The sequence below is a fragment of the Rhinoderma darwinii genome, chromosome 5, assembly GCF_050947455.1.
Source record: "Rhinoderma darwinii isolate aRhiDar2 chromosome 5, aRhiDar2.hap1, whole genome shotgun sequence".
In the NCBI taxonomy this organism is placed as follows: Eukaryota; Metazoa; Chordata; class Amphibia; order Anura; family Rhinodermatidae; genus Rhinoderma; species Rhinoderma darwinii.
Window position 1 is genome coordinate 50,514,572 of NC_134691.1, and position 22,392 is coordinate 50,536,963.

The window sequence follows — 22,392 nt, forward strand, 5'->3', positions numbered from 1 at the left end:
TGGGCGAAGTACATCAGGGTATATGTAAGCTGGGCGGAGTGCAACAGGTCATAATAGGATGATGTAATAATGGGGAGAATGAATAATAAAATGAATTATCCCTGGATAGTGACGTACGCTTTGAACCAATCCTTCATGCACAGGCCGGATTATTGGGTGCAGGAGTCGCACTTCTAAAGGGTGTCTGTGGTGTTGTACAAAATATCCGCACTCCAGTATTGCCTAATCTTTGACTTCTTCACTAGCCCCATATGTAGCACAGACCCCAAAACGTCATCGTTTTCGCTGGATTTACAGGGTCTACCAATGGGGGCTGCAAATGATGACGTGGGGTTTTAGGTGAAGAACTGCTGCACATATAAATTAGTCTGGGCCGTCGTTTTGCATTATTGCGTTCCAAGAGTCAGAACTTTTTATTTTTCCGTTGACGAGCTGTGTGAGTGCTTGATTTTCATGGGACGAGCTGTCGTTTTTATTAGTATCATTTTGGGGTACATGCGATAATTTGATCAGTTTTTATTCCATTTTTTGTGAGGTGAGGAGACCAAATACCAGAAATTCTTTCACTATTTTTTTTATAATTTTTTACCGGCGTTCTCTGTGCAGTATAAACAACATGTTTACTTTATTCTGCGGTTTGATACGATTATGGCAATAACAAATTTATATAGTTTTTATATGTTTTACTACTTTTACAAAAAAAACACACTTTTTTCTAAATAAAATGTTTTAGTGTCACCATATCCTGAGAGCCATAACTTTTTTATTTTTTTGTCGACGGAGCTTTGTGAGGGCTTGTTTTTTGCGTGACACACTGTAGTTTTTATTGGTACCATGTTTGGCTACGCGCGACTTTTTGATCACTTTTTATTCCATTTTTTTGGAAACAACGTGACCAAAAAAGGAAATTCTGCCATCGTTTTTATGGTATTTTTTTTACGGTGTTCACCGTGCGGGATAAATAATATGATATTTTTTTAGGTCAGACCAATACAAACGCGGCGATACCTATTATGTCTAGTTTTTGTCTTTTTTTTCATTTTTTTCCTAATTATAAAGGGCTTGATCAGGGAAACAAGGCGATTATTGTTTTTATTACGTAAAACTTGTATTTATTTATCTAAAACTTTTTTTTAACTTTTTTTTCACTTTTTATTTTACACATACTAGGGGACTGGAAGATCTGATCTTCTGATCCCCTGTACAATACACTGCACTACTTCTGTATGTACTGATGTAGTGCAGTGTATTGTAACTGTCACTTTACAACTGACAGTTGAGCCTATTACGTCCTGCCTTGGGCAGGACCTAATAGGCTCCCGTACGTGGCAACCAGGAAGCCGTTGCTAGGCTTCCTGGTTGCCATTGCAACCATCAGAACCCCGCGATTTTTCGCGGGGGGGGCAATGGGGTGCAGAGGGAGTCCCCTCCCTCTGTATCAATCACTTAAATGCCGCTGTCGCTATTGACAGCGGCATTTAAGGGGTTAAACTACAGCGATCGGAGAGGACAGTGATCGCTGTAGTTGCAGTGGGATGTCGGCTGTATATTACAGCCGACATCCGATGAAGATGGAGCTAGCACAGCTCCTGTGCCCGCTTCATCCTCAGGGCGTTACTATACGCCCATTTTCGGGACGGGGTTAATAAAAATAGTGTTTTTTTTTTTACACCGCTTTCTCTGATCTCCTCACGTATCTCACAGAAGTGAGGAGATCAGAGAAAGTGACAGGAGCTTTCTCCTGCAGACGACGTCACAGACGGCTGTGATTGGTCAGTCTTCAGAGACTGACCAATCACAGCAATCGCCGGCATTGGGGACTGCTAATTGGTCCCCAGGCCGGTAGCAGAGACGGTTAGCTGTCAATGACAGCTGCCGCCGCCGTTCTGTCACTATGTGATTTCACATAGTGACAGTTTATTCCTGCGCCGTAATAGTACGTCGAAGGTACGCTGGCATAAGCGGCCAGCGACGTACTATTACGGCGAAGGTACGCAAGGGGTTAATGAAGATCTAAAACTGGAGAACTGTATTTTTCCAAGAAATACTAGATACCACATATCAAATATAATCCCTAATTATACCAGATCTACTGCATGGAGCCTGCCATGCAAATTCTTGGGGTTTTACAAATCCTGATTTGTTCTGGACTTTCGCTGCAGATTACAACCCGAGCATTGCAAGTTCACGGACAATTCCCCACATGCAGATGTTGTCGCAGATTTGTTGGTTTATTCCACAGTGGAAGTTTCTGATGCATGTGAACGTGGGCTTAAAAAGTATTAATTTGGGCACTTCATTGATCATGTATGGGAAAAGTAGAAAATCCATCTGAATAGGTCAAATATTATATAAAGTATTACTTTTTTTGCAGACATTCACTGAAGCAATTAAGTTCAACAAGATATATGGAGTTTTTGAAGTGATTAGTAATGTACCCGATCACTTGGATCAGCAAATTAAAAGGGTATTATGTGAGCAACAACAACTACTAAACCCCAACTACAATCCAGCCAGAAATGTCACTGGACTGAACTTCAAGAAATCCTCTGATATCGATGTAAAAATTGACAACAATTATAGTGTTATGGTAAGTACATTGTGTTACTTTTCTGTTTACAAATATTTTTTTTATTATTTACAAAAGAAGATACATTGGTGCATTTAGACCTTGTTCACATCTGCGTTGGAGGCTCCATAAGGATTCTGACGAAAATACTGGAAACAATATTACAGCATGCTGCGCTATTGTTTCTGGTGAGACCACGGACACCGCAATGGAAAGCCGATGGAACCCATTAAAGTCATTGGGTTCTGTCGACCACCGGTGATGTCTGTGGTGTAACGGATCTGATGCTTCGGGTTATTCCCCAGTTCTGCTCCTCTGACGATGCAGAACAACTGAATAAGGAACGCATATCTGAACATAGCCTTACTAGAGGGTGTGGGTGTAGAGATCAATAGATTCTGCGAAAAGTGATTATATTCTAATTGAATGGGTAAACATACAAAGTAGTCACATTCTGCATTAGAAACCGTGTTGAAATTCAGCCCATGAAAGCATCTAGAAAGAGGGATTCAGGAGGGAGGTTGAGGGGGAGAGTCCATGCTCATTCTCCGTAATACAGATCAGTGTAGAGATTTTTCTCATGGATTTTGTATGAAATGTAGCATGTTCCTTCACATGTCGGGGTACAAATTCAGGTTCACTGTGGGATCTCCAAGCTATCATTTTGTTTTCTTCCCGTGTTAGAGGATTGAAGGCTACTATTTATTTTAATGTTTCCAATGTAACTCAGCAACATTGATTTGGGTAGAGCCCTGTCAGTCAGTAGTACCACCTGCATGTCTTTTTTTCAATGGCCTGCAAGAGCTGTGAACAACTCCCCCTGGGGGCCACACAGCCGCCACAAAATAAATCCATTCATCACTTGGAATACTCTAATAAATATATAAAATTGTTCAGCCATAACAATAGAACCACCTGCCTAGGTCCCCCTCATGCCACCAAAATTGCTCGCCCGGAAAGAAAAATTTGGACGCCAAGTCAACATGTTGAACTTTTTGTCATGTTCCTCAAACCATGATCAGGGGACTGTAGAGTGCGTACACTCGTACCGGGGGCATGTGGCTTCCCTACTCACCTTCCCCATTAACGGCCATACCTTTTCCAAACCCCCCCCCCCCCCCCGTCCCTCTAATAAGACTCAGACACTTGGGTTGGATAAATTTGGCCACAGCAGCCATTTTATTTACAAACAAACATCAAGAACAACAATTTACAAATAATAACAATGGAAGGGGAGTCCTTGGAGTTACAAAAGTCTGTCACGAAACAGCCCAACTGCATAGTATTTTACTCCCAGCCGTCACCCTACTGGCTCAGGGGCACCGTTATACCTGCAGTTGGCTGACCTCAACCGCAACCACTCCCCGGGACACCACCCAGCAGGAGCTCAAATTGACCACTCCCCGGGACACCACCCAGCAGGAGCCCAAATTGACCAGACTACCAACCATAATAAATTGGGGAGGGACCATACCCCCTATGAATCCCCCCCCCCCCACAGTAATTTACCACCAACTCTAAGGACCCCCAATCCGCCACATGAACATACTTAGACACCTTTAAGTATGCGAGCCCCCACCCAACGAGAGGGCCCTTTCGATACCTTCCTGCAGGCGCAGAGTCCACAGGTCGATCCCCACGGCCGTCAGGTGTACACCATCACCTAGCCAATAATTACCCTGGCCATCCTCGAAGTCATAATGACGCACGAAGACCCCCCCCCGTTTCTCACCACGAAACCCGAAACTGCCCGATTAACCTTAACCCTGGCTTTATTTAACCGCTGCACCGATCTTGCATGCCGCCAAACCTTCCGTGGGACAATCTCTGACCACACCACCTTAATACCCGGGAAAACGGACCATAACCTGAGTAGATCGTATTTTATATCCCTGATCAATTCCCGAAAAGGACGACTACCCAAATCGTTACCCCCGACATGTAACACCAAGACATCCGGGGCCCTGTCCATCAGCGCAAACCGATGCACGTCCGGCAACACCCGACTCCACAGCATCCCCCTACTCCCCAGCCACCGCACGACTACATCCTCCCGCCGAAAACCCAACTGCCGCCCGTCCGGACGAACATCCACCCGCTCTGCCCCCAAATGAACGTAGGAATGCCCGACGATCCACACCAATCAGCCCGCGGGTCCTCAAAAATAAAACCACTGATTAACAAAACGAGTAAGGATGCAAGCGAAACATCGAGGAGGAGAGAAAAATCGATGAGGGGAGCAGGAGGGAGTGTAGAGAAGGAGGGATTACGACTGGACTATCATATAAACTGAGGGCGCACATACAGCTGGAAGCGGCGGGAATCCCATCGACCTATCTGCTTTACCACTTCCTCACCCAACCCCCATGCCACCGCCTCCGTCGCTGCCCCAATCCGAAAAGAATGGGAGGAAAACAAAGCCTCCTCCAATCCCAACTGCCGCAGACACCTACGAAAAACCCATGTAAACTGATACCGGGACATAAAGGACCCATCCTCATGACACAACAACTGTCCCCTACGCACCGTTGAAACCTCTCTGAACCCCGCAAAGCAGGCGACCGGGCACATCCTGACCCCCTTGGCCACCCCCAACACCACTCTCTTACCCCGACCCCCTTGATCCGTCTTAGACCGCCGGATCCAGAATTCCACACTCCAATCCGTTACCAACACATCTTCCATTCTCAACCCCCCAGGTCTCCTTGTGCTGGGAGCCACCAGCTCCCCGACCCTCAGGGCCCCAAAAAATGCCCACGAGAACGCCAACCTATACTGGGTCACCTCGTAGCTGGAAAAACAAATGTCACACAACACTCCCCACAACTGTTCCAACAACATAAACGACACTGGGCGCCGCCGATCCAGCAACGTCCTCCCTCTCCTGTACCCCCTCAGGGCCTGGCCAACCAAAAAACTTTTTGTAACATCCGTGTACCCCCGGACCTTAAAACCAAAAGCCTGGGCTGCCACAAAACGATTTACCTTGGACACTGACCAGCCCGCGATAGAGACTTGCCCCAGAAAAACTAACAACGCCACCACCCGATCATCATCCGTCACTACACCCTCCAGAACTGCCAACCAACTCTCCCACTCCCGCCACGCCGAATCATAAGCAGCCCAAGTACCCTGAGCAAGCGAAGCTTGAATTAAACCTCCTGCGGCTCGTAACCCAGCCCCCACAACCATTCCGGGCAAGCGATCCCGTCCTCCTCCGCGTCCGGAGCCACCATCCTGAACCACTCCCACTGCAAGCGAGAAATAGAATCTGCGATGTAATTTTTGATCCCTGGCACATGAACCGCCACAACCCAAGCGTTCAAAGACAAGCAACATAAAACCAAGTGCCTCAACAGCCGGACGACCGGGAGGGATGACGCTGACACGTTGTTAATAGCCCCCACCACGCCCAAGTTGTCACAATGGAACCGTACCTTGCTGTCCTGAAACCTCTCACTCCAAATTTCCACCGCCACTACTATGGGAAACAGCTCTAGGAATGCCAGGTTATTCACCAAACCCAACTCCGTCCATTCCTCAGGCCACCGCGCCGCGCACCACTGACCCCTGCAGTAAGCCCCAAATCCCACGCCCCCCGCAGCATCTGTAAACAGCTCCCAATCCACGCTGTCAACCACCGGGCCATGATCAAGGACCTCCCATTATAACGATGCAAAAACTCAACCAAACTGCCAAATCCGCCCTCAGCGCCTGTGTCAGACGAATGAAATGATGAGGGGCTGTCACCCCAGCCGTTGCTCCCGACAGCCGCCTGCTGAAAATCCGGCCCATGGGCATAATCTTGCAAGCAAAGTTAAGCTTACCCAATAATGACTGTAATGCATGTAAAGTGATCTTACACAAATGCCTAGCCCGGTCCACCTCCGCCCGTAATGCTACCAATTTATCTTCCGGGAGCCGACACTCCATCCTCAAAGAATCAATGGTGATTCCTAAAAAGACCAGACAGGAGCTAGGTCCCTCCGTTTTGTCCTGGGCCAAAGGCACACCGAACCTCTTTGCCACCCACTCCATCGTGCTCAACAATGTAGCACAAACCGAAGACCCGCCCAGACCAACACACAGGAAATCATCCAAGTAATGTATGACCGATGAGACCCCCGCAACATCGCAAACCACCCACTCCAGGAAAGAACTAAAAGCCTCAAAATAGGCACAGGAAATAGAGCACCCCATAGGGAGGCAGCGATCCACAAAATAAGCTCCGTCCCAATAACATCCTAACAGCCGTATGCTCTCAGGATGCACAGGGAGGAGGCAAAAGGCCGACTCAATATCCGTTTTTGCCATTAATGCACCCACACCATAGCGGCGCACCCACGCAACTGCCGCATCAAACGACGTGTAAGCCACCGAGCAAAGTTCCGGAGAAAACCCATCATTAACCGATCGCCCCCTCGGGTAAGATAAATTATGTATGAGCCTAAACTTATTCGGCTCCTTCTTAGGCACCACCCCCAGCGGTGACACCACCAGATCCGGTAAAGGGCAACTCTCAAATGGACCTGCCATGCGCCCCAACTCCACCTCCTTCCGCAACTTATCCCCTACTACCCCTGGATACTGCAACGCTGAACGCAAACTACGCAAGGTAAACGGCACCTTGTGAACAGGGGCAGGGATACGTAAACCAACCCAAAAACCATCCAACAACAACCTTGCCCTGGACCTATCAGGGTACCTATTTAGAAAGGGCTCCATGTCTTCCCACCTCACCGGTGTCCGGCCCTTGACTAGCGCCCCCGGCCCCTCGTCCTTTTCCCTTCCGAAAACATTTAACCGCTCCGTGAGAGATCCCCCCCCGCAGGAGGAGCAGCTATGTTTGAACTTACAACCGGTCCGAACTTACACTGGCCCTCATTAAACTGCCAGCAGAACCCGGATTTTCCTCCTGCCACCCCTGCTCCCCCACCAGAAGGCAATGAGGGGCCGGCCACCCCGGCCCCACCCCCTTGAAAGGACTGGCCAAAACGCACTGGAGCCATGACCCGCAACCATAACCCTATGTCTTTGTTATCCCACCTAATGTCAGGTCTCACTGCCTTCCGCTGCCGGAACTGCTCATCATAGCGCAGCCACGTCTGCCCGCCGTAAACTCGATGAGCCTCTCCGATAGCATCCATATAACAGAAGAGGCCGGAATAATGTTCCGGCGTTTTCTGTCCAATTACGTTTGCCAAAATCGCAAACGCCTGCAACCAATTAACAAAAGTTTGGGGAATCAATCGATACCGACGTTTTTCCTCCTTCTCCTTCTTGCTTTCCAACCACTTCCCTTTATCTAAATTGAACTTCTCCAACGGCAACAATGAAAAAATTTCCACATATTCATCCCTCCATATTTTTTCCCTTACTTCCGGTTTCAAATGCGCCCCCAATGGGCCCTCAAAATAAACATAGACCTCGCCCTTCGCCTTATCATCCAACCGCACCTCATCCACTGCCCCATCCTTTTCTGTCTGCACCGACACTGCCACGCCCGATTCCCTAGACACCACCCCAGCTCCACACAGCGCGCTATCCACCACTGCAGGCCCCGACGGCCCCACCCAAGCTGCAACCGGGGATGGGGAACCCATCGCCCCCCCTCCGCATCGCGCCAAATGGTCACGCACACAACACAACAATTCCTGAATCTCACCCCCACCACCCGTACTTCCTGTAATTCCCCCGCTACACCCCGGCAACCCCGTAGGCGAAAGTGAACCCCCACCCCCTTCCCCCGTGGACCGAAATACAGCAGGCAATGAAAAAGTAGGAAACAGCGACTCACTGGGCTGCGCAGGTGCTGTGTCCCCACCAGCCGGGGCGAAGGATCCATCCAGATGTCCCTCTTGGTCACCAAACTCCCGGTCGTCCACTTCATCCTGCCCAGACGGCCCAGGACAAGCGCCGCACGCATGACATCCCCGACCTTCTGATGGAGCGCTCCGGACCTGCGCCGATGAACTGGGCCTCTCCGCCCGTCTGTTGGGGGCCTTGTCCACCCCGCGGCCCGCAGGTAGCCGCCCTCCTGCCCGCCGTGTCACCACCGACCGCGCAACCTCTCCGGAGGCCTCGTGCGACGTGACCGCCGCCGGGGAGGAGGAGAGGACGGCACCGCCTGCGCCCCAGATCCAAACACAGCCGCGTCCTCCGTACTCGCCCCTGAACCAGGGGGCTCCCCATCTTCCTCTCCTCATCCGCTCACCGCCGAGCTTGGAGCCCCAGACAGCGGGCCGGAAAGCCCCAGCCCCTCCGCTAGCCAGGCCATGCCTCTTTTTGCTACTGCCGCCCGGAGCTGGGTAAGTAGTGCATCCATTGTAAAGTCCTGGACAAGCTTCCCGTGCTGCTACAAGCTTCCCTGTGCTGTTACTAAAGATGGCGACGCCTTCCTCTCTCCTACCCTTAAGTAAACTGACCTCGCCCCCCTCACATACGCCCCCTCCTAACTACACCCCTAACTCCTTAACTTCTTACCTTCCTAACATCCCTGATCATGGTGGCCTCCCCTATGGCATTCTGCCGGGTCCAGCCTGTACTTTCCTGAACAATTTTTGCAGTGTGGCAGGACGCATTATCCTGCTGAATGAGGGCACTGCTATTAGGGTATACGGTTGCAGTGAAGGTGTACTTGGTCTGCACAAAGTTTAAGAAAGTGGTACAAACTCTGGATGTAGAAGGAAACTTGATTCATCATGTCAGGCCGCCTTCTTCCACTGCTCCATGGTCCAGTTCTCATGATCACGAGCCCGGTGTTAGCACTTTCGGGCATGGACATCGTTCAAGACGGACACTCTGGCCGGTCTGTGGATACGCTGCCCCAAACTCAGCAGGCTGTAATTCTCTTTGTGTTCTGACACCTTTCTCTCAAAAGTATTCACTTTTTCAGCAATTTGTGCTACAATAGCTCTTCTGTGGGATCGGACCAAACAGTCTATCCTTCACTCCGCACGCACATCAATAAGCCTTGCGTGTCCATGAACCTGCTGCCAGTTCACCAGATGTCTTTTCTTGGACCACTTTTGGTAGGTACTAACCACTGTTTACCAGGGACAACCAACAAGACCTGCCATTATGGAGATGCTCTGACCCAGTCGTCTGGCCTTCACAATTTGGCCCTTGTCTGTTACTCAGAACCTTACACTTGCCTATTTTTCCTGCTTCCAACAGATCAACTTCAAGAACTGACTGATCACTTGCTGCCTAACATATCCCACCCCTCGATAGGCGCCATTGTAACCGGATAATCAATGTTTTTACCTTCACCTGCCAGTGGTGTTAATGTTATGGCAGAACAGCATGTGCGCGCGTGTGTGTGTGTATACTAGTATATATACACACACACACTGTATTATTTTTTAGGGTTATTTTAATTCTGATAAGTATTTTGTTTGTTCAAAAACATAACATGCTACTAACATAAACTCCAAGAAATACAGAAAAATCAACAACTAAATAATAAAAATATATTATTTAAATTGGTTATTTTCAAGTGTTTGAATCGGGAACAAGGAGTCGAATGGATTAAGAAGGAAAGACTTCCTGCATTTCTGAAAAGCGACTGTTATTTTGAATACAGGTACAGTAAAGTAACAAAAATCCTATCACTATGACAGTAATCAGATATATATTTAATCTGCAACAGGTAACAAATTGCAATCTAAACTAACAATTTGCCTATAACCAACAATGTGAATGGATTAAAGGGGTATTTTCAACTGTGAATTAGCGCTGCAGATTCTGCGGATGAGTGGGGTTAAATCTGGATTCAGACATGCAGTTTTTGGGGCAGTTTTTTTTAGACAATGACAGGAGTGAATACAAAAGAAAGGAAGAGTATAAAGGAAATGCTAATATATCTAAGTTCTTTTAGATCCACTGCTGACTTAAGCTTAAAAATCTGCTTCAAAAACTGAATCAAAACTGCGCGTGTGAAGCCAGCCTTATCCCAGTTTGGCTCCCGCCAATCAGAAAGTGATATATTATCACAGTAATATGCCATCACTATCTATGGTGGGAAAACCCCTTTACTTGTTGCATAGCATTTAAGTGTCCTTCTTTAACTCCTTTGGCGACATGTCACATAACTGTGCGTGACAGTCGCCAAGGGAAAGTATAGAGCAGGCTCACAGGCTGAGCGCACTCCATGCTCAGCGGGTGTCAGCTGTAACACACAGCCGTCGCCTCACTGCAATGGCTGGGATTGGAGAGAACTCTGATCCTGGTCGTTTAACCACATAGATGCTGCGATAAATAGCGACTGCAGCATCTAAGCGGCCCCCTTTGACAGCCCATCAGCACCCCGCTACTTGATCGCATCTTACCGATGGTTGTCATGGCAGCCTGGGAGCCAATGAAGGCTCCCAGCTCTGCCATCTTTGTGCTCCTATTAATAGGAGCCAGTAAAAACCACAATATATTTCCCCCAGGCTTCCATACAAACTAATGAAGGCCCCAAGGTCTGCCATCTTTCTACTCCTATTAAGCCCTGCCTCCGGTATGCTTAAAAGGACATGTCAGAAACACGATACACTGCAATACATCATCATTATGTCGTTATATTGTGAAAGCGATTCAACAATCCCTCGTTCAAGTCCCCTAGAGACATTAATAAAAAAATAATTAAAAAACAGTTAAATCAAGTTTTTGTTATGTACAAAAAAAATATAATTAAAAGTAAAAAAAAACCTTTTCCCGTTCTCCCCTAAAGGACTGTTAAAAAAAAAATCACATAATTGGTATCGACCTGTCCACAAAAGTCCAAACTATTCTAATATGGAGTTATAATAGTGAACGCCACAATTGCTGTTTTTAGGTCACCTTATCTCCCCAAAACAATTTAATCAAAAGCTATCAGAAAGTAGCAACACAAATTAGTTTTTTCTTTGTAAACGTGGTAAAACATAAAAAATACTATATAAGTTTGGTATCGCCATAATCGTATCGACCTGTAGAATAAATTTAACATGTCATTCTTACCATATGGTGAACGGCATAAAAACAAAACACAAAAAACAATGGCGGAATTACTGTTTTTACCCATTTCACCTACAAAGATTTTTTTCTATTTCCCTGTACATTATATGGTGCCATTAAAAACTAATACTAGCTCCCCAAAAAACAAGACCGACGGAAAAATAAAAAAGTTATGTGTTTCAAAAGGCGGGAAGGAAAAAGCGAGAATGAAAAAAATGAAAATTGGCTGCGTCTCCAAGTGGTTAAGCTATTTAGGTACATAAACAGTAACATTTGGAATTATTCTTACCTGTATTCAATAGAATACAGTGGTCTGGAAAATATCTAAAATAAAAATCATTCCAAAATTAATTATTATTTGGAATCTGTCAATGGTAGTTCTGAAGGTCACAGGAAATTGTTGCAGCGAACATTTTAAGTGAAGATCTGGTTTGGAAAAGCCTTAAAGAGGACCTGTCACAAGGTTTTTCCATTATGAAATAAACATATGACAGTGTACAGGTTCTCTGAACAATGCTCAAGTCACATCTTGATTTATTAGTTGCTCTATAGGGGAGATATGTGCACTTTCCTGCTGTCAAGACAAATTATGATTGTAACAATGGAGTCTCTGTCTAATTATGTGCAACTTTTTAGCCAATCACTTAAATCACTTTTTTAGTACATATGGACGTGATTGAGAGGGTCCCTAGTTCACATCCATCTTTTATGAGCCAGAGCGGAGAGCCACTGTTTTTGGCGTAATCAGGCTGTCCTTGTATGATAACCTTCATCCTTGTCATAAATTTCACATTATTTGAGCTTTGCTCTGTAGACCCATCCACAGAGACCAAAAGTATGTGGACACCTGACCATCACACCTATATGAACTTCTTGGACATCCCTTTCCAAAACCATCTTTATTAAGTTAATATGTAGCCTGCACTATTCTTATGTTAATAACAATAATGGAGGCTACAACAGCCTCCACTATACTTGAAAGGCTTTCCACAAGATTTTGGAGTGTGTGTGGGAATTTGTACATGTTCAGCTAAAAACACATTTGTGAGGTTAGGCATCGAAATCGGCGTTCCAATTCATCCCAAAGGTGTTGGATGAGGTTGAGGTCAGGGCTCTGTGCAACCACTTGAGTTCCCCAACATCAAACTCCTCACACCATGTCTTTATAGACCTTGCTTTGTGCACAGAAGCACAGTCATGCTGGAACAGAAAAGAGCCTTCTCCAAACTCTTCCCAGAAAGTTGGAAGCATAAAAACTAAAATGTCTTTGTATTCTGTAGCATCTGCATTACCCTTCACTGGAAATAAGGGGCCCAAACCCTGAAAAACTGCCCAGAGCATTGTCCCTCCTTTACCAGATTCTTCAGTAGGCATTATATACAGGGTCGGCCTTAGGGGTGTGTGAGCGCACAGGGCGCTGCCTCCTCCAAACATGTAGGGGGTGCCACTGGGCTCTGCCTCTACTCTGTGCTCTGCTCAGTTAGACACACGGAGTAAATAAGAGCCGAGGAGCAGAGGAGGAAGCTCTGCCCACAGCCCGTCCTGCACGAAGCCTGTGATCCTGTCAGCATGGAGAGATGGTGAGTGTCTGTGTATCTCTGTGTATTTCTGTGTGTGTGTGTGTGTGTGTGTGTACAGTATGTGTGTATGTGTGTGTATACCGTATGTGTCTCTGTGTATGTGTGTCTCTGTGTGTATACAGTGTGTCTCTGTGTGTATACTGTATGTGTCTCTGTTTGTATGTCTATATGTTACAGTGTGTGTGCGTGTGTGTGTGTATATGTCTCTACATGTGTTTTGTCTCTTTGTAAAAGTGTGTGTTCAATATTAAAGTAGAACAGATAAAACAAAGACATCTGTTTTGCCCCCTATATACCCTGCTGCCCCCTATATATCCTTATGCCCCTTATATAACCTGCTGCCCCTTATATAACCTGCTTCCTATATATCCTGCTGCCCCCTATATATCCTGCTGCCCCTATATATCCTGCTGCCCCTATATATCCTGCTGCCTCCTATATATCCTGCTGCCCCCTATATATCCTGCTGCCCCTATATATCCTGCTACCTCCTATAAACCCTGCTGCCTCTTATATACCCTGCTGCCCCTTATATACCCTGATTCCCCTTATATACACTGCTGCCCTTATATATGCCTCTGTGTGTGTGTGTTTATATGTGTCTGTGGGTATAGTTATCCTCTACAACATTATCTGTACTCAGAGTGTTATCACGGTGTTATCTGTGGTGTTACATAGGACTGCAGGTAACATCTATCACATTATCTGTACTGGGTGTATATGTGCCTGTGTGGGTTTATATGGGTCTGTTTGTGAATGTGTCTTTGTCCTTGTATATATGTGCCTTTTATGTATTTGTATATGTTCCTGTCTGTGTATTTATCTGCCGGTGTGTGTGTGTGTGTGTGTGTGTGTGTGTGTGTGTATATGTATATGTGTCTGTACGTCTATATATTTACCTGTATGTATATATTTCAGATGTGTGTATGTATATTTGCCTGTATGTCCAAATGTCTGTCTTTATGTATGTACAGTATATATGTTCCAGCGTGTCTATATATGTGGGTCATTTTTGGTTTGTGTAGGGGGCGGCAATAGAGAGTCCCGCACAGGGCGCCATCCAACCTAAGGCCGGCCCTGATTATACATTCTGGTAGGTAGCATTCTCCTGGCATCTGCCAAAACCAGATTCATCCACCAGACTGCCAGATAGTGAAACGTGAATAATTACGCCAGAGAACACGCACTGCGTCCAGAGCAAGCTTGCCTTACACTAGACCACCCTATATTTGACTTTGAGCATCTTTTGGGTTTTCATAGTCGAGCAGCTGCACACAAGCCTTAGGCCCCATGCACATGACTGTAAAACCGTGGACCGTAATACAGTCTGCGGTTTTATGGACCCATTCAGTTCTATTGGCCGCGGACACCGCTACGGATGGGTGTCTGTGCCGGGAATTATGGAGCATGTCAGTTTTTTCGTGTTTTACGGGCCGTGCTCCCAAAATAGTAATCGCGGTCCGTGATTAAGGGCACAGTCGTGTGCATAGGGCCTAAGTCTCCGCTACGTGAGGTTGCGCGATCTACCACCGTGGCTGAGCTGTTGTTAGTCCTTGACAATTCCACTTTGCAATAATAACCCTTACAATTGACAAGGGCATATCTGAAATGTCACGAACTTACTGAACTGGCAGAGATGGCATCCTATGACAGGTGTTTTAAGTCATTGATCTCTTCAGTACGAACCACACTACTACCAATGTGCTTGATTTTATGTACCTGTTTGCAATAGGTGTGGCTTAACCCCATCCCTGCTTGACCAGGTGAGATCGATATTAGTATCGATCTCACCCGTTTAACCCCTCAGATGCGGCGCTCAATAGCGAGCGCCGCATCTGAGTGGTTTTGGAGAGAGGGAGGGAGCTGGCATGACCTAGCACATGCCTGTCCATTTTACACGCACAGGCATAATACACTGCAATACAGAGGTATTGAAGTGTATTATAAATGCGATCGGATAATCGCATAGTGAAGTCCCCTAGTGAAAAAGTAAAAAAAGTTTAATAAAAAGTGAAAAAAAAAAATGAAAAACCCACTTTTCCCCCTAACAAACTGCTGTATTATTAAAAAACAAAATAAAGTAAAAAAGTTACACATATTTGGTATTGCCGCGTCCGTAACGACCCCGACTATAAACTTATTACATCATTTAACCCGCACGGTGAACGTTGTAAAAAATAAAATAAAAAACAATGCAAAAATTGCTCTTTTCTTTGAATCCTGCCTTAAAAAAAATGTGATAAAAAGTGATCAAAAAGTTGCATCTACTCCAAAATGGTACCGATAAAAACTACAAGTCGTCCGGCAAAAAAAAAGCCCTCATACAACTGCATCGGCGGAAAAAGAAAAAGTTATGGCTCTTCAAATATGGAGACAAAAGCAAATATTTTGGAAAAAAAGCGTTCTTACTGTGTAAAAGTAGTAAAACATACAAAATCTATACAAATTTGGTATCGTTGCAATCGTAACAACCCGCTGAATAAAGTTATTGTGTTATTTATACCACACGGTAAACGGCGTAGATTTAGGATGCAAGAAAGTGTGGCAAAATTTCAGGTTTTTTTCTATTCCCCCCCAAAAAAAGTTAATAAAAGTTATTCAATAAATATGTACCCCAAAATGGTGCTATTAAAAAATACAACTTGTCTCGCAAAAAACAAGATCTTATACAGCTATGTCGACGCAAAAATAAAAAACTTATAGCTCTTGGAATGCAACGATGGAAAAACTTTAAAAATACCTTGGTCATTAAGGTTTAAAATAGGCTGGTCGTTAAGGGGTTAAACACCTGAACTCAATAAGGTGGGATGTCTACATACTTTTGGCCGTATTGTGTAATCCTAACATTTTTATTTTTTTTAGATCTGTACACTCCTCTGTAGAGAAAGTTAGGGACAGGTCTCTTTAAATTCTTTATTAGAAAACTACACAAGAGTAGTTCTCTAAAATAATGATACTCTAGACATGCAGTAAATGTTAAATTATTTTTGCTTTTGACTGCAGACCCAACAATAGACTATAGAAAGCTGTTTATGGTGCCCCCTGTATTCTGTAAATGGGTTATTTCCATCAGGAACATTTATGACATATTCACAGGATATGTCATAAATGCACCTATCTCTAGAACGGGGCCCCCTAAACCCTAAAACTACCGCTCTGTGTTACTGCTGAAGCGTGTGATTTCTGACCATGTTAGATGAAAACAGCATAGCTCGCATGCTAATCTGTTTACGTAACTGCCATTCACTACTATGGGAGTTACGGAAACAGCGTAGCTCAGTGAGCTATGCTGTTTTCATCTAACATGGTTGGAAATCACACGCTTCAGCGGGAACACAGAGCGGTAGAACAGGGTTTAGGGGGCCCAGTGAGGCTTGAGAACTACCCTCCAATTGTCACGGGTAGAAACGTTTTTACTGGATGTTTGACCAATAAAAGAACATATTGATTGAAATTTGGGAGACGTGTTCTGCTGTTCAACCATGCTTTTTCTGAGGATTACATCAGACTGGGTTTGTCTGATTTTACAGCGTGAAACCGCTCCTGATAGCGGGATTTGTGCTGCTTCAAATACTTTATTTTTGGATTATATCCTGTGAATATGTCATAAATGTTCCTGATGGGAAAACCCCTTTAATGTATTACTGACACAGGCCTGACACATTGGCCTGAGGAAGAGATCGGTCCGACTTCAAAACGCGTAGCCTATTGCCTGATTAATAATAAACACACGCTTTTGCAAATACCCTTTTGGTTTGGAATATCCTTCCTCCAAGAGTCACCTTACCTCCAATTCTCCATCAATAAGACTTCCCCACCCAGGGTATAGTCTCACCGGACAGCGCTTTACTAAGATCTGCAACTTTCCTTGATAATTCACTATCATCTACGGAGCCCTCAGCCAGCCCTGGTACGCATTATCAGCAGCAGTCCTGGCCTTCATTGATATGCATCGCAGGGTGTTGTGTTCCTAACACAACACTGTCGAGTTAACATAACGGCTTCCCATTATTTTGCCTCCCTGATATTGTCCACTTGTGATGCACTATGTGCGCCAGTCGTGTAGTTCCTTTTTTTCACTTATTGTAATATACTGTGGGGGCAGCTATGGGGGCATTATACTGTGTAGGGGGCAGCTATGGGGAGCATAATACTGTGTGGGGCAGCTATGGGGAGCATTATACTGTGTAGGGGTAGGTATGGGGAGCATTATACTGTGTGGGATCATTATACTGTGGGGACAGTTATGGGGGCGTTATACTGTGGGAACAGTTATGGGGGGCATTATGCTGTGTGGTGAGCAGCTATGGGGAGCATTATACCGTGTGGGGGGCAGCTATGAGGAGCATTATACTGTGTGGGGGCAGCTATGAGGAGCATTATACTGTGTGGGGGCAGCTTTGGGGAGCATTATACCGTGTGGGGGCAGCTATGAGGAGCATTATACTGTGTGGGGGCAGCTATGAGGAGCATTATACTGTGTGGGGGGGCAGCTATGAGGAGCATTATACCGTGTGGGGGGCAGCTATGATGAGCATTATACTGTGTGGGGGCAGCTATGAGGAGCATTATACTGTGTGGGGGCAGCTATGGGGAGCATTATACTGTGTGGGGGCATTATACTGTGGAGGCATCCATGGGGGCTGTTGAGCAAGGCGGCTGGACATTGGAACGCAGGGGTCTGATGGTGTTGGCGGAGGGGTTGGGTGGCCGAAGCTGAATTTTTGCACCAGGTCCCATGAGCCTTTAGCTAATCCCCTGTAAGCCAGTCTACTGGCCTCTACACTTCAGCTACCCAGGGTAGGTTTTTATGGATTTTAAGTCTTTGTTTCTTACAGGAAACAAATTCTCAACCTTCCTAATCTCTTACTCCTGCCAAATAGATTTGAGACAACAGCAGAGATTTAGAAATGGAGATTATGTTCCTCATGAGAGAAAGACTCGTGCCAGAATACTGGAAGGGAGTTGACCTGATTTGAGGTTACTAATGTGGGAGCTCTGGAGTGAAGTTTGGCAGTAGCCAGCCAAAGACCCTGTCATGGGGGAATCTGATGTATGGATCCACTGATGACAGGGCTTGAAGCTCCCCTATTCTCTTGACAAATGTTATGGTTAAGGGCGGACACACCACATGTGCAAACCGTGCAGCTGCACAGGGGCCTAGTACATTGCATGTAAGGGACTGAGACAGTGGCTCACAGTTCCTGGTGCACCGTTGGAGAGACACAATGTAGCGTGCCATGGTGGAGAGCATGGCGGACCACACCCCCCATACAGCGGGGGCTCTCCACTGCCCATGTCCGCCCTTGATTATGACCAGGAGGAAACAACCTTTTAGGATAGGTAATTATGTGGGACCTCTTCTAGAGCAAACAAGCAGCGTAAACCCATCTTGTCCAAGTCCAAAGGACAGAAAAAAAAAACATGGTGGGAGGGGCTGGATGTCCTTATGTAGGGAGGAGACTCTAGTTAATTAGTTTGATTAAATTAGAAATTCCATCTGTCCTACTAGTTCACAGGGGCAGAAATACCCCATTATTGTGCTGCTGTAGGACGTAACGGAAGTATGACTACAATGCATCTGCTTCTTTTTATATTGCAGCAACTGGAAGCTATTCAGCACTGATACACTTTATAACATACTTTATGGTTCGATACCAAATATATCCAGGGTTACCAATAACCTCCCATTGTCTAACAGCTATAACATTTAAGTGCAGAGAAGTGAGTAATAACATGGGGGCAGACAGGATTAAATGTATCGGGGGTAAAGGAAAGCTATGTGCATCAAGTTATATGGAAACTTATTTCAAAAGGTAGTTTTGCACTTTACGGAAAATTCAGGTCCTGGTCTCAGAAGTGGATTTACCACAGAACAGGTGATGTGATATGCTAATTTTCAAGAGTCATCAATTTTACAGTCTGTCTCCACCCAAAATAAAAGTAATATTTGCACAATTAGAAGATACTGTAATGATTGCTCAGTGATTACCAATTTTGCCCTGCAGCGCTGGAGTCCTGGGTTCGAATCCAACCAAGGACAACATGGAGTTTGTTTGTTCACCCCGTCTTTGTGTTGGTTCTGTCTGGGTTCTCCAGTTTCCTCCCAGACTAAGACTGGGTTCACACTTAGTGTAAATACTGCAGATTTTCCGCAAAGTATTTAATTGTGGAAAATTTGCCGCGTATTACAGTAGCAGCAGAGTGGATGAGGTTTGAACAATCCTCATCCACACGCTGCCGAAAAAACATTCATTAATTTACCTGCGGTGCATTTTTTAATCCACAGCATGTCAATCTATGCTGCGGAATCGCTGATTTTCTGTTGTGGGTTTTCCCCATTGAATTCAACAAATAGCAGATGTTGCATTTTTTTGCGATGCAATAGCTGCGATTCCGCCACAAAGATCGCAACTCAGAAAAAAAATGTCATACTTACCCAGATCTTTCTGCTCCTGTGTCCAGCCCGGCCTCCAGGGATGACGTTTCACCCAATGTGACTGATGCAGCCAATCACAGGAGGGCGGGCTGCAGGACAAGTATAGACTTTTTTTTAGGTGCTGTTAGTATAGACTTTTTTTTAGGTGCTATTTCGGCAGCAGACATTCCAGACAAAAACGGCACAATTATTCCAGCGCTGGTTGTTTTATCCTGAACCTCCACCCCCCCCCCCCCCCCCCGTTACAAAGATATGGCCCACTGTTGTGTTGACTCCCTCTATGCTAATTTGCTGTAGTTAGCTAGCGGGGTGGAGCTAGCTTTCCTAACTCTGACACTGACCAATCAGCACAAGGCAGCTTGAAGGTAGTTCACGCCCTGTTGGATAACTACAGCAAATTAGCATATAGCTAGCCAACACAACAGGGGGCCATATCTCTGGAACAGGGTGTTCGGAAACAAAAAACAGTGCTGGAGTTAGGGAGACAGCGCTATTCAGGTCAGTTAACCAGTTCAACTTATATGACCTAGCAATAGGTCCTCTTTATTATTATAAAGTAATTATGATATGATATATTATATGTATAATATAATTATGCTTACTTCTTTTTCCTTTAATACCACAGGCTTGCTAAATTGCTGTCCCAGGTTAAAGTAAACAATACAGGAGTGAGTTTAGAAATTGATCCACATTACCAGCCCTGGACATTCAAAAGAGTAGTAGCCGCCTCCGCCTCCCCATCCCCTGAGACTGAAAATGAGGAAATCATGAAGAGGTTTTTTGTTACACTTGGTCAGGTAAAGCCTTTAAATTAGTGATGTTTAAGTTTACAGATGGAGAAGACTTCAGTATATTATGTGCACTATGCCACACTGTGGCACTCTTCTAGGGGTTGTCTGATTTAGGCGATCCCTACTTGTTAGAAATGTCCCTTGACAGATCACAAAATGACCCCATGCTGATGCCCACAATGATCAGCTATCTGTGGGGAAACCTGGCAGTAAGTGTTCAATTTCCCTGCAGCGCCACCACAGGGGAAATTAAGCATTACACAGTCTCCATTCATATCAATAGGTTGTGTGTAATACAGGGCAGGACAGGTCCTCGAGAGCAAGAGCTACTCTTTGTAATTGCTCTCTACTCTGGCCAAGAGATGAAGATCCTGAACAGAGGAGAATTCCTTAATAGAGTATATGAAAAGGTACACTGACTGACCAGATATTTTTAAGGACAATCCTGAATACAAATTAGTTGTAGTTTTCAGGCCAATTGTTCTCTCACGTTTTCTTTATCAATGCAGGATGGATGTCCCTTTGCCTATACTTATTGAGGAATTGCCCTCTTGTGGGGTTTCTCCCTACATTTTCCTCCTCTTTTTGTTGCCTTCTCCACTCATTTCCCCCACCTCCTTCTTTCTCAGCTTCCTTTACCTTTGTGCTCTCTTCCTCTGGACTCGCGTTAATTTCTTAAGATATGGATTGACAAATGGGGATCAGATATTAATATCATATCTTGTGGAAATGCCATAGATGTCCGTAAGGTATCCCAGTAACCAAGAAAATGAAATAGTAAACTCCATAGATATTAATTGATAAGTTCAAACCCAGGAGCCGAACCCAATCCAATAATTTTTTTATATTTATATATATATATATATATATATATATATATATATATATATATATATATATATATATATATATAAAAAACGACCATAGAATAAAGTAATGGCAGTAGCTTGAGAAATGTTCTATGACGAATTGAAACGTCGCTCACTTGAGGTGAATAAATCCACCGTTTCATCTACTCTGAAGTCCTGGTGCCGTTACTTTGTTCTATGGTCGTTTTATATTCAAGTTGGGGAACTGATTCATACTCTGGTAACGAGCACATGGCCTAATATATATAGGTATGTCGGAGTGCTCTGTTGATCTGTATTTGGACTGTATGTATGTATATATATATATATATATATATATATATATATATATATATATATATATATATATATAATGTGTGTGTGTATAGATATGTATATATATATATACAGTGAAGGAAATAAGTATTTGATCCCTTTCTGATTTTGTACGTTTGCCCACTGTCAAAGACATGAACAGTCTAGAATTTTTAGGCTAGGTTAATTTTACCAGTGAAAGATAGATTATATATAAAAAAAAAAAAAAAGAAAATCACATTGTCAAAATTATATATATTTATTTGCATTGTGCACAGAGAAATAAGTATGTGATCCCTTTGACAAACTAGACTTAATACTTGGTGGCAAAACCCTTGTTGGCAAGCACAGCAGTCAGACGTTTTTAGTAGTTGATGATGAGGTTTGCACACATGTTAGATGGAATTTTAGCCCACTCCTCTTTGCAGATCATCTGTAAATCATTAAGATTTCAAGGCTGTCACTTGGCAACTCGGATCTTCAGCTCCCTCCATAAGTTTTCGATGGGATTAAGATCTGGAGACTGGCTAGGCCACTCCATGACCTTAATGTGCTTCTTTTTGAGCCACTCCTTTGTTGCCTTGGCTGTATGTTTCGGGTCATTGTCGTGCTGGAAGACCCAGCCACGAGCCATTTTTAATGTCCTGGTGGAGGGAAGGAGGTTGTCACTCAGGATTTGACGGTACATGGCTCCATCCATTCTCTCATTGATGCGGTGAAGTAGTCCTGTGCCCTTAGCAGAGAAACACACCCAAAACATAATGTTTCCATCTCCATGCTTGACAGTGGGGACGGTGTTCTTTGGGTCATAGGCAGCATTTCTCTTCCTCCAAACACGGCGAGTTGAGTTAATGCCAAAGAGCTCAAT

General features: G+C 44.9%; 1 protein-coding gene across 1 annotated transcript in view; it reads left to right on the forward strand.

Moving 5' to 3' along the window:
* RGS22 (regulator of G protein signaling 22) overlaps window positions 1–22,392 on the forward strand; it is a 149,594-nt gene that overhangs the window by 14,535 nt on the left and 112,667 nt on the right. The window contains exons 4-6 of the mRNA XM_075825950.1: window positions 2,375–2,590; window positions 10,069–10,154; window positions 20,196–20,367. Of these exons, the coding sequence (XP_075682065.1) occupies window positions 2,375–2,590; window positions 10,069–10,154; window positions 20,196–20,367 (474 nt within the window). The remainder of the gene's footprint in view (window positions 1–2,374; window positions 2,591–10,068; window positions 10,155–20,195; window positions 20,368–22,392) is intronic.